Raw genomic sequence first — 12,401 nt, forward strand, 5'->3', positions numbered from 1 at the left:
TACAAATTTGCTGATCTACTGACATGTATCAAAGCATTGTCAAATAGTAGTTATCTACTTGCGCTCCTGAACGCAAAAATAAGTTTTAGCAGCTAAATGTTTTATTTCAAAATTCTTAAATGAATAATTGCGTATTAAATGATTAATAATTTATAGCTTTTTGCAAACGTTCTGAAAAGATTTCTAAACCATTCAGTTTTCACACTTTTTTTGACATGTCAAATATCATTTAATATCGTACACCTGTAATGAAAAATAGTTCATGCCCTCTTTCAAGGTCAAAGTCAACATTTCAACCCTGAACACAAATCCTTTTGAATTTCATTGCTTTTTAAAAATGTATACAGTAATCCCTCTCTACTTCGCGGATCACCTATCACAGATTAAGTGCATCGCGGATTTCTGACTCCACCCCACTCATAAAAAAAAAAAGCCGGATTGCTAAGTATAATGGGCCATCCTCGGCATGACGACATGGACCAATGAAGCAAAAAATAATAATAATAATAAAATTTCAAAAACAGCGGCATACATTAGTACAATACTGGAGCGGGATGCTGCATTGATAGGGTATAATGCGCCATCCCTAGCAAGACGACAAGGACTTATGAAAAAAGAAAAAAAAAACACTATTTATCCCTATTTTGCTGTTTTTCACTTTTCAGAGGTGGGTCTGGTACCAAATAACCGTGAAAAATGAGGGACTACTGTACTTATAATAAATTGTGTATGGATATCATTTTCATTTTGTGATTGCAAATAGTTATTTCTCATCCAATGAAGTGTATGTAGTCTATGGGCTAAGTGCCACACTACCTTAGTACAGCAGCAAACTTGGGCTTCAAATTATTTTCTGGCCTGCTTTTAAAATACCTTCTTCAGTGAGTAAAATGACTTATTATATTGTGTATTGACATATCCCAAAAGCACACATACGGAAATTGAGATGGGAATGACTGTCATAAGCTTAAAAAAAACTGCAGCAGATACGTATAAACATGGGGGTGCTTGCTACTTTAGCACAACACGTTTTGGATCAACACAATCAAATATGAAGAGGTGATTTTCATTTTTCAGTCATTTAAAAAAAAAATACTTTTTTGTCACTTTCAAGTTTCATCCATTCATTTCAGATCTCATCGTGGGTTTCTTTCCCTAAGGGAAAAGCCCACAAAAATGTTTTATTTTGAAGTGGAGCTGAAGCGGAGTTCAGAAAAGGCTTTAAAGAAAAAAACAAACTTCAGACGGGGAAAATGTCTTCGCATCCCGGTAAGAGCCGATAATCACCTGTGTGAATTTAGATGATCAAAGCGAGCAGGAAGTAATCAAGGATTAATACAGTATTTTATTTTTTCTCAATATAAATAAATATGACACACTTGGCAAAATACAAAGAAGCGTCTGAGCAGCAGACATTCCATAAACTCAGTGAGTGACAGGCGCCCTTCTGTACCATTAATGATCATTGTTCTTTTTAGCATAGTAATAAGTTGTCTTTTAAAAAAGTAAAATTAAATTATGGCTACATGAGCATGCGCTAACATTTCTTGCCCATCAAATGTTTAAACTTCTCCACAGCCACCTATTGTAGTTCAAATGGATTGCATTTATGAAAATTGCAGTACTGATTCAATCATATAGCATGATACTGTACATACATAACCAAGACTATAAGACTACTGTAACGAATAAACAGTGATCAAATGCATTCAAGTCGAAAAAAAAAAATGGAGTCCACCAGAGCCAGAATTGTCACGGTTTAAGCCCAGGCTGTCAGTTTTGGTGAAGCAGGAAGTTCTTGATGGCTTCCGGAAGCGGCAGTGACGGTATACGGTGCAGACGCTTCTTGCCCATGGCTCTGCGGATGACTACGCGGCACACGTGGGTCAGCCTGCGGGGGCATCCTGGCACAGGCACGGGCAAACACAGACGGCTAATCACCGATGAGGAACTTGCTGGGGTTACTCGTACAAAGAAAGCTCCGTTCTTTAATACGCCCCGGAGAGCATTTGCGTGATTGTAATATTTCTTGTATTCATTTTTCCATTTTTTTCCCTCTCCAAATCGGTGGGATTAAAAAGTAGTGATTCATTTGTACTGTTTGTATTATCTTGTTTTTTTTTTATTTATTACGAACTATTTTACATTTGAACTTCACTTGTAATTTAATTAAATAATTGTTTAGTAAATTACAACTACAAAAATGTAAAGAAAAAAATGGTTGAATTATTTTATTGAATTAAATATTACTTTTTTGTATATTCATTTGATGTTGCGTTTATCTCAAATGATTTTAATGCACACTGAAACATTTTACAAAATGTATGACAAAATATAATTATAAATATACATGAATTGTTTTTTATTGCATAAATGTAGCCATTTTCCCCCCATTTATGCATCAAATTAGGTAATAGTGTTATGGGTTATTCTAAATTGCACCAATAAATTTGGGATTTTTTTTTTACACATTTAAAAAAGATTGGTAAATATTAAATATATTGATTAATATCTATAACATATTAATAAATATTTACAAACAATGGCATTTTATACATACACTTTTTCCCCCTCACCTACAGTATGAATGATCTAGCAATTACATCATACTTCGGTGAGTCTTATGGGTTAAAATAAATTCAAAATAGGGTTACACTGGACGGATGGGTTCGATTCAAGCCCATCCATCCACTCAAACGTGGCTGGATTTCGAGAGCAGAGGAGAACGTCTTGGTTACACCATGGACACTGTAAATCCATTTTCAAACATGAAACCTTAGTTGACTTCAATGTTTACACTGTAGAGAGCGACTACAGACTATAAAAGATCTAAATGCTCATTACGGGTTTATGAAAATCCATCTGAGCTGCTGAGAACATTGAAAAACCGTGAAACCCGCAGATCGCTCCATAAGATTACGTGACACAGTACTCTCATGTGGTTAAGGGTAGCTAGGCAGTTTTAGTCTTGGATACTACATAACCCAGATGATATGTAATAAAGAGTTCACCTCAACTTCTACACAGAATTTGCCCGACCACTTAAACTGCAAGCGTCTAAAACCCTCTTTAGATAACTGTTACTTCCCACCACTGACATAGCAAATAGTTTGACTCACTCCTGGCTTCCAGAAAGGTCCTGAGGGCTTCCGGATCCACCTTCCTGCGGTTGGGAGCGCCGACATCCGACTCGTCCCAAACCACGTGTGCCGGCTGGGCCCCGTGGTCCAGGAGAAGCTGCACGAAGGCCGGCTCGCAGCCGTGCCGCAGCACGGCGTCCAGCATGCAGGAGGCCAGGCCGCGGCTCAGGGCGTCGTGGCAAACGGGCCCCGAGTAGTTGAAGTCGGGCTGCGCGCCGGCCTCCAGCAAGGCTCGGAAGCAGTGGAGGTGGTGGTAGGCGGCGCTGATGTACAGGGGGCACACCACCAACGTGTTGAGGGTGCGGGCGCTTAACAGGAGCCGAGGACCCAGCAGGTGGTCCATGTCCACGTCAGCATTGAACCTGAAACCACAACGCATTGCTAAATAATGGGAAACACCACAGGCAGGCTGAGAGATCGCACTTGTGCTGTGGTATGAAAACCCTTTTAGCAACAGCTACTGGAACACAAACAGTGGAGCAACATATGTAGACAGATAATATAACAATACTCACAGGCATATATTACTTACCCACTGGGAAGAATGACTAATATTACTGCAGCTTACTGAAGAGCTGTGATTTGCTTTTGCTCTCTATCTCATTAATATTTCATTCAGAGTAGACTTGGTGATCTGTAACTTGTCGCACAATCTTTATAGTGATGTTTTTGGACTAATGGAGAGTCTAATTTCTAGTGTGTTCCTCTCACATCTTCCTGTCCCTTCTCTGCTCTGTGGGACAGGAGAGTGTTTTCCTGACAAAATTGACTAAAACCAGGATTTTGTCTGAGCGAACCTGATGAGTTCTTGCAGCACGTCTACCCGTCCGACCCGTGCGGCGTGGTAAAGCGGCGTGCTGCGGTGGTGGCGGCTCCCGTTGGGATCGGCCCCGGCCTCCAGGAGGATGCGCACGCAGTCGCGGTGACCGTTGACCACAGCCACGTAAAGCGCCGTCTGGCCCTTGACGTCCACCAGGTCCACGTCGGCTCCTCGCGCGATCAGGTACGCCACGCAGGCGGCGTGGCCCGCCGTCGCCGCGATGCGCAGAGGCGTGCACGGCAGGCAGCCGCAGCACCACACGGATTTCTCATTGATACGCCTGAGAAATGAGGGGAAAGGACACACCCTCGACTGGTCACATACGCTGCAGACAAACAACCATTCACACACACACACACACACCTATTGGGAAAGTTCACCAGGCTGACCGTCATCATGGGTGTCGCTCTTGCGTGAAATAAGTGAGTCCTTTTTGGGCTTTAACAGACACATTTTTCCTATTAAATATTTTTAGCCGTGCTTTTTCACACACCTGTGGGCCAACACATTATTTGAACATGCACACCTTTTCCAGTAGTAGGGGTGGTACTATCAGATCTTTTTAGAATTGATTATCCTATAAATATTTCTGTAGTTAATCAAGTAATAAGTAACAACCCCATGAGTGTAGTATAAACTACAAAATTTGAGCACAAAAAACAATTTTCTTTTGCCAAAGAGTTAGCATTCCCAATTAGCATTAGCACACTAGTGATTACCAATTTAAGTTGAGGGGGAAAATTATTCCAATTCATCTCACTCATCCATCATGTTATATGTCCATTACAAATATGATAGTGTCTTAAAAATCACTTACAGACAGTCCTCTTTTGATTCTGGCAATGTTTTCACTGGCCCAACAGTTCGTCCGTCTGCAACAAATGTTCCTGCGGTGAACACGGACAGTGGCCAAATTGTTCCAGACGACACAAATTGATTCCGGGTGGCGCAAATGTGGTTTTAGTCATATTTATTGTTAATTAATGTATTATTATCAGCTTGAAAGAGAAATGTTTACATTGACAGTTTTTTTTGTGGTTGACTTTTTTTCCCCCACAGCCCGACTTTTGACAACTCCACTTTTAATCGTATCCAGGGGGATACTTTTTCCCAAACAAAACCACTAGTACAAGAGCGCAACCGTGATTGTTGTCTCAATATTGGCAGAGACATTGTTTTCTCTCACTCTTGTCCAGACTTAGCTGAGAAATGCTCAAGCTCGCCCGTGACCCTAATGAGGATAAGCTGTAGAGAAAATTGATGTTTTTTGACCCATCCGCAGAAAATACACAATAAACGGGGTTGACGTCCACACATTTCCTGCTTTCATTGAGCAGTGATCAAGCCATCCATCCACCCCCCCCCCCACCCAAAATGAACTCCCACTTACTGTCGAAAGGCCTCTTCCTGCAGCAGGTTCCTCAGGGTGTCCAAATCCCCGACATAGGCGGCATTGTGCAGCCGCATGTCATCCTGCTCCAGAGGCTTGTCACAGAACTGCTCCTCCAGCCATTCCTTCAGGTTACGACCTGTCCATGATACAAATTCAGATAAAATACCAAAAACAAAAACAAACTTGGACAATAGACATTTGTATTTTTTTTTTTTTAAATTCACACCCATATACTTAGTTTCACCCACGGGGAATAAAAATGAATAACAACAACGATATTTTATATGGATGTACAAAAGCAGAAATGCTTTTCTTTCAGAACTCAATTAATATTTTATTTTCATGATACACTGAAAAGGAGCATGTTGGATGATTGGATGAGTACCGTTAATGTTGTGACCTGTTCGTGCATTTGACGTGTAAATGTGCACGAAATGATGGAAGGAACCGTGTGGGCGTGTTTTGGCGATGCGGGGGGGCTTGTAGCACGCATACCTGCTGCAGTGGCCCCCGGCAGATCGGAGACGGTGATGAGCGGAGCTAAATGACAGCGAGGCGGCTCGGACTCATCGGCCTCGGGACCCTCCGCCATGCTTCCTGCTCCGAAGCTCACTGGGGAGGGTTGGGGGTCGGCTGGCCGCCTGGGCCTGGGGCTTATTCCTCGGCGGCGGAGGCTCGAAACGCGAGGCGATGTAAACAAAAGCTGAGGGTGCGGACGCGCGTCAGCTGAGCTCCACGCTTTACTTCCGCGCTGAGCTCAGATGCGTTTAAAGGGACAGGACGCTCAATTCGACAGGGGGTGTCATCGACCTACGACGTTGGAGGTTACGAACGGCTCGCATACTTCCTACGTTTTTCATTGCACTGTTTCATGTTCATGGCCTAGAAGTGTTTTCATGCGTATATTTACTGCTTTTGCGGCTGATGCTGCATTAGCGTAACAAGTTTACTTGTATTGAGCTCGTGCACCTACGTCATAAAATCACGTGACTCGCTATATTGCCAGTCAAACAAAGCATTGTTGCAAGTTAATTCCAGATGAAACAAAACTACGTCTTACAGCACGACATCCAGAGTTTTTTCCGATACCGTTAAACATTTAGAAGGTGATAATAAAACAAAGGTACATGGAAAAATTAGAGCCACTTGGCATTGAGGACCCGTATTAAAGTAGTCGAAGTCGATGTTCGCCGATAAGAAATTGGATTGTTAATTCACGTAAAAAGTCTGGATGTTCAGGAATAAATCCCACATAATGATGGACCCACTCGGATTTTTTCAATACAATTACCAATATTTAAATAACTGACCCCTGGTTTTACACAAACTCACATTTATTAACTATGATTGGGGAAAAAAGAGAACAGGGGGAGACGGCTCCTCCGGACACAGAAGCGCATCGCTGCCACACGTTAACCTCTGTAAACCACTGCGACAGACGGTTTATTTTCTTTTTTTTAAATGCGCATTGTTCTCAAATGAGTCACTTTGGCATTATAAATACTTATTGGCAATTTGAGATTAAGAATAATTCCTACCTGAAATGAAGCGATCCCTACACAGGCAGGCATGTGTGTGTTTTGGTTAGGCACCATCCATCACGTTTAATTGCCGAAATCAACCCGTTTTCTGGTCTTTTCAGCTGGTATTATATAGAATGATCTCTCAGTCTGTCTCGTCTGTTGTGACAACTAACAGCACAACATTGTAAATATTCTCCTCCGGTTCAATGTCTCCCACAATGTCGAGCAGCTCTGTTTGACCGGCAATATAACGCCGTGAAAATGGTGACGTAACGTGCACGAGCTCTATAGCGCATTTCATACACAATTGAATGTGCTTTAATTTTGATTAAAAGCATTTTAAAATAAAGACATAACACAAAAAAAAGCATAGGTTAGCTATCAATCACGTGTCGTTTTGTCTATTTGCGTTAAAAATGTGGGTCAAAAGTGACAGCAGTGTCACAACTAAATTTATTCATCCAAAACTAACAATATTGATGAGTGATTAATCGCCGTTCATTTAAAATTGTCCAAATCGGTGGCATTTCAGCCTCGCAGCGGTAAATATTCTCCAATATTGATGACCAATTAATCCTTTGTTAGATCCTTTGTGTAGTTTAAAATTGTCCAAATCCTCTTATTTCAGCCTCTCAACAGGAAACATTCTCTAATTTTTGTCATCCTTCATGAAACTAAATCAATTTTCATTTATTTGGTTAATCATTAAACAATACCAAACAACAGTAATCATTTAAAATGGTGACATTATTTGAAATCTTCTTCTTCTTTTCCTTTCGGCTTGTCCCGTTAGGGGTCGCCACAGCGTGTCATCTTTTGCCATCTTAGCCTATCTCCTGCATCTTCCTCTCTAACCCCAACTGCCCTCATGTCTTCCCTCACCACATCCATAAACCTTCTCTTTGGTCTTCCTCTCGCTCTTTTGCCTCGCACCTCCATCCTCAGCACCCTTCCACCAATATACTCACTCTCTCGCCTCTGAAGATGTCCAAACCATCGAAGTCTGCTCTCTCTCACCATGTCTCCAAAATATCCAACTTTGGCTGTGCCTCCAATGAGCTCATTTCTAATCCTATCCAACGTGCTCACTCCGAATGAGAACCTCAACATCTTCATTTCTGCGACCTCCAGTTCTGCTTCCTGTTGTTTCTTCAGTGCCACCGTCTCTAATCCGTACATCATGGCCGGCCTCACCACTGTTTTGTAAACTTTGCCCTTCATCCTAGCAGACACTCTTCTGTCACATAACACACCAGACACCTTTCGCCAGCTGTTCCAACCTGCTTGGACCCGTTTCTTCACTTCCTGACCACACTCTCCATTGCTCTGTATTGTTGACCCCAAGTATTGAAGTCGTCGACCCTCGCTATCTCTTCTCCTGTAGCCTCACTCTTCCCCTCCACTTTTCTCATTCACGCACATATATTCTGTTTTACTTCGGCTAATCTTCATTCCTCTCCTTTCCAGTGCATGTCTCCATCTTTCCAATTGTTCCTCTGCATGCTCCCTGCTTCACTGCATATGACAATATCATCTGCGAACATCATGGTCCAAGGGGATTCCAGTCTAACCTCATCTGTCAGCCTATCCATTACCACTGCAAACAGGAAGGGGCTCAGAGCTGATCCCTGATGCAGTCCCACCTCCACCTTAAATTCCTCTGTCACACCTAAGGCACACCTCGCCATTGTTCTGCTGCCATCATACATGTCCTGTACTGTGACATTATTTGAAATGGATCATTTATAATTCTGAATTACAGTTGAGACTGTTGATTTGGCTCTTTCTGTAATGTGGTTTACTGCATGCATCCCATTATTAAAGTATTAAAACACAAAATGACTGTAAACAAGTGCTTACAGTGAAGAAAATGAGTATTTGAACACCCTGCTATATTGCAAGCTCTCCCACTTGGAAATCACAGATGGGCCTGAAATTTTCATCATGGGTGAATGTCCATTGCGAGAGAGATAACTTTAAAAAAAAGTCCATAAATCACAATGTATGATTTTTTTTTAACAATTTATTTGTGTGATGCAGCTGCAAATAAGTATTTGAACACCTGAGAAAACCCAATGTTAATATTTTGTACATTAGCCTTTGTTTGCAATTACAGAGGTCAAACGTTTTGTAGTTGTTCACCAGGTTTGCACACAATGCAGGAGGGATTTTGGCCCACTCCTCCACACAGATCAGACAGGTTTCTGGGCTGTCACTGAGAAACACAGTTTCAGCTCCCTCCAAATATTTTCTATTCTAAACTATCATACATTGTGATTTGTGTATTTTTCTTTTTAGATTATCTCTCTCACAGCGGACATACACCTACGATGAAAATTTCAGACCCCTCCATGATTTCTAAGTGGGAGAACTTGCAATATAGCAGCGTGTTCAAATACTTATTTTCTTCACTGTATCACCACATCCAATAATCATCATGACTCAATGACAAAAGGGACATTTTAGCAACATTTCAATTAGCCACCTCGGCGGCCTTAGGAGAAAGTGGACAAGCCGGATCAACTTGAAGCAATTGTTCATTCTGCAGCAAATCACACCCACAAAGGAACGTTCGTCCGCCTCGAACACGCTCACCGTCTTACTTTGAGACAAAGTGAGGGTCATGCTCGAGACCCTAGCCGAGGTCAAGATAAAAGCTTAAAGGATTAGTAGGGCTGCTTGACTGTCGACCAGATGCATTCAATGGTGGAGTCGCTCATTAGCAATCTGAACCTTTGTGGATCTGAAAGGGCAAATGGGCTATTTGGGGGATATTAGAGAGGCTTCGGGCTCTCGGGCGTCCCACTCGGAGCTGCTCAGGACCATGTTCCAATTCACCTGTTGAGCACGAGCCTGAGAGCAGGTGGGCATTCGCTTCAATCTTTGACTTGCGTTGACAAAACTGATTTAAAGCGTGGCAATTCAGCATGCGTTGCTTGTGGCGGCAGCTGTTTTGGCTCGATGGGATGAAGGTTGAAAGGAAATGTTTTGCTCAAGAGCTTCAAGGGTAGAAGGAAAAGTCATTGTGAGCTGGAGATATTTACGGTAGCCATTTATTATTATACTTCACTACAAAAGCCATGAAAAGAGCTGTAATACAATCTCAACTTGTACAGAATATACAGTGTAAATATATATTTTTAAATACACTAGCTTTTCTTTGTACTAACCATGTACATATAACTTATGATGTAACATTTTTTTTTAATGTAGTAATCACAGCTGTTTTAATATTGGTGTAAATGTGATTACAAATCAAAACTACATTCATGTTTTGGGCATGTTTACAATCTCGTGAGTACATGGTTGTACAGTATTTACTGCAGTTTCTTATCCATACATTCGATTTCTATTTTAGAGTCAGGCGTGAACTGGAGCCTGTCTGAGCTGACTTTGGGGTGTGGCGCACCCCGGAGCGGTCGCCAGTCAATCGGCCATTCACGCGACATTGCACATTGTACAATTACACGTATTATTGTCTTCAGTGACTGCTGTTGGAATGTGGGAAGAAGCCGGCGCACCCAGATCACGTCCCCATGCTTACGTTGGTTTTCAGCATGTATTTACTGAATTATGACTTTCCTTTAGCGTAGTTTAGTGGCAAATTACAACACATTCTGACATTTACAAATGGATGTTACGTTGCTACTGCGGGAAATCTGAAACCAAAGAACTGCTCGACATGAATGCTTGCATTTGAACATTTTAGGAGATGGCGTTTGTCATTCGTTAAATGTAAAAGCAATAAAGTCACAAAGAGGAGTTGTCTATTTATCGCAGTGAACTTTTCAATTACTACTCGGATCGGTGACCTGAGAGTGTTTGCACAACATTCAAGCAAACTGAACTGTAAAAATAAAATTAGAACAATAATGTTATCGCCCTCTATGAGGTGTATAAATGCAGACGTATTTGAACATAAATATACATGAGATTTTTTCTGGTTATTTTTTTCCCCATACAGTTCATGTCACTCCTCTCCAACACAACTGATGACATTTCCACATTGGTGCTGAATATTCCCTTAAAAACATTTCATTCATATGTTAATAGATTAACAGTAAATTTAAAAAAAAAATCCTACCTTCACTATTTACACACATCAAAGTGCAGCTGTGCCTGAAAAGTCGACCCGCAAACGAACACAACATGAAGATAATGTAAAACTATTGTTGAAAGAAATTGTGTATAAAGTGATACGATATTTGAAAAATATAAAACTGATATGTTTGATACATTTTGACAGGGAAAAAAAATGACAGAGCATTTTGTACCTCATCAACCCAGCTCAGATACTTGGAAGTGGAAGAAAAGACCGATTCTATGGAAGGAGGGCATGGAGATCCAAGTGAATAAATACTTTTGTAAAAATCTAATAACTGGATAAAAAAAATAAACTAAAAAAGTGGACCATACGACATTCACTATTGCTCATTTTGGGGTATTCTCGACTTGTGATGCCAAGAGCACGCCGTATGTCCAAGTTTGAAAATAGAAGCGGCTCACAGATTCTCACCTTAAAGGCAACAGAATAGGAGTTATGACATATAAGACAAAATGACGTATGCATAGGTTGCCAATTCCGCCATCTTGTGTGCCATAGAGGTCAGACAGCACAGGTGATAGTTGAAGCGTGATATCTTTTTCTATCGTTAATTTATCTGATTGGTCTGAAAGGTGGTGGTGACGTCATTGGAAACTTATCCATAGCGCTAAAAGGAGAGTGCCCACCAGTAAGCTGCTGGTAAACTTGGCTGCCAACGGATACTAAAATAGCTTGATACATATTCGCTCTTGATTCACGTTTCTTTAGGGCATTTTTTCAAATGAACTCTTTTGATGGGGATTTGTAGGTTTTAATGGTCAGATGGCCTTCCTTACTTCAATCTTCCCATAACTTCAGAGATCAGCGCAAGCGTTCCACTTCATGAACCTCAATAGCTGACAAAATTCATGCTTTAGAAAATGGAAGAGAGAAATGAAAGAAGCACAACCAGTGTATGTACTGTATGGTGCTAAACACCAACACAATAGCGTGCCTTGAAGTAGCCGTTGGATTATTTGGGAGTTGAGCAAAGTGTGTAAAATCAACACACCTCACAGTCTGAACAGTAAAGTTTAACTTAACGCTAGTCCTAAAAGAGTTGCCTTTGAACCAGTTCCCCCTTAAATCATAAGATCAACCAATGAACCGAGTATGTATAGCACCTCCATTTTACTGCACTATAGTGGTTGGAATACCGAGGGCGGCGTACCAAAAGGTGACATAGCGGAGAAAAGTGTTTCCTTCCTTCCAGCTAAGTTGAGCGTCTTCCATTTCTTATCCTACACTACCTTTTCTTCTTCTTTGTACTCCCTGGCAGCGAGGTTGCCGTGTGGCACCACGCTGCCTCGCACAGGTCAGTCACGGTCGTTACGACATTGTTGAAAAGTTGGGATGGAAGTACCTCAGTGTGTAAAAGGCTTAACTTTTAACAAAGAAGCAAAATAAATGTGGCTATTCATTAAGGAATGAAGAGTTGTTA

The 12,401-nt window shown here is 41.3% G+C and overlaps 1 protein-coding gene across 4 annotated transcripts; it reads right to left on the reverse strand.

Annotated features, from left to right (window-relative positions):
- Nucleotides 1-1,322: 1,322 nt before the first annotated feature.
- Nucleotides 1,323-12,231, reverse strand: asb1 (ankyrin repeat and SOCS box containing 1). 4 transcript variants are annotated; one of them, XM_061841413.1, is made up of 5 exons: nt 12,132-12,231; nt 5,351-5,489; nt 3,938-4,285; nt 3,120-3,502; nt 1,323-1,904 (listed from the first exon to the last, which is right to left on the reverse strand). In XM_061841413.1, exons 1-5 carry the CDS (start codon nt 12,142-12,144, stop codon nt 1,774-1,776), a joined length of 1,014 nt encoding a protein of 337 aa, XP_061697397.1. In that variant the 5' UTR covers nt 12,145-12,231; the 3' UTR covers nt 1,323-1,773. The 4 variants fall into 4 exon arrangements, with proteins under 4 accessions (XP_061697397.1, XP_061697398.1, XP_061697395.1 ...); XM_061841414.1 differs by lacking the exon at nt 12,132-12,231 and adding an exon at nt 6,892-7,137; XM_061841411.1 differs by lacking the exon at nt 12,132-12,231 and adding an exon at nt 5,849-6,274.
- Nucleotides 12,232-12,401: the final 170 nt, after the last annotated feature.

The sequence above is a fragment of the Syngnathoides biaculeatus genome, chromosome 14 (assembly GCF_019802595.1).
Source record: "Syngnathoides biaculeatus isolate LvHL_M chromosome 14, ASM1980259v1, whole genome shotgun sequence".
Lineage (NCBI taxonomy): Eukaryota > Metazoa > Chordata > Actinopteri > Syngnathiformes > Syngnathidae > Syngnathoides > Syngnathoides biaculeatus.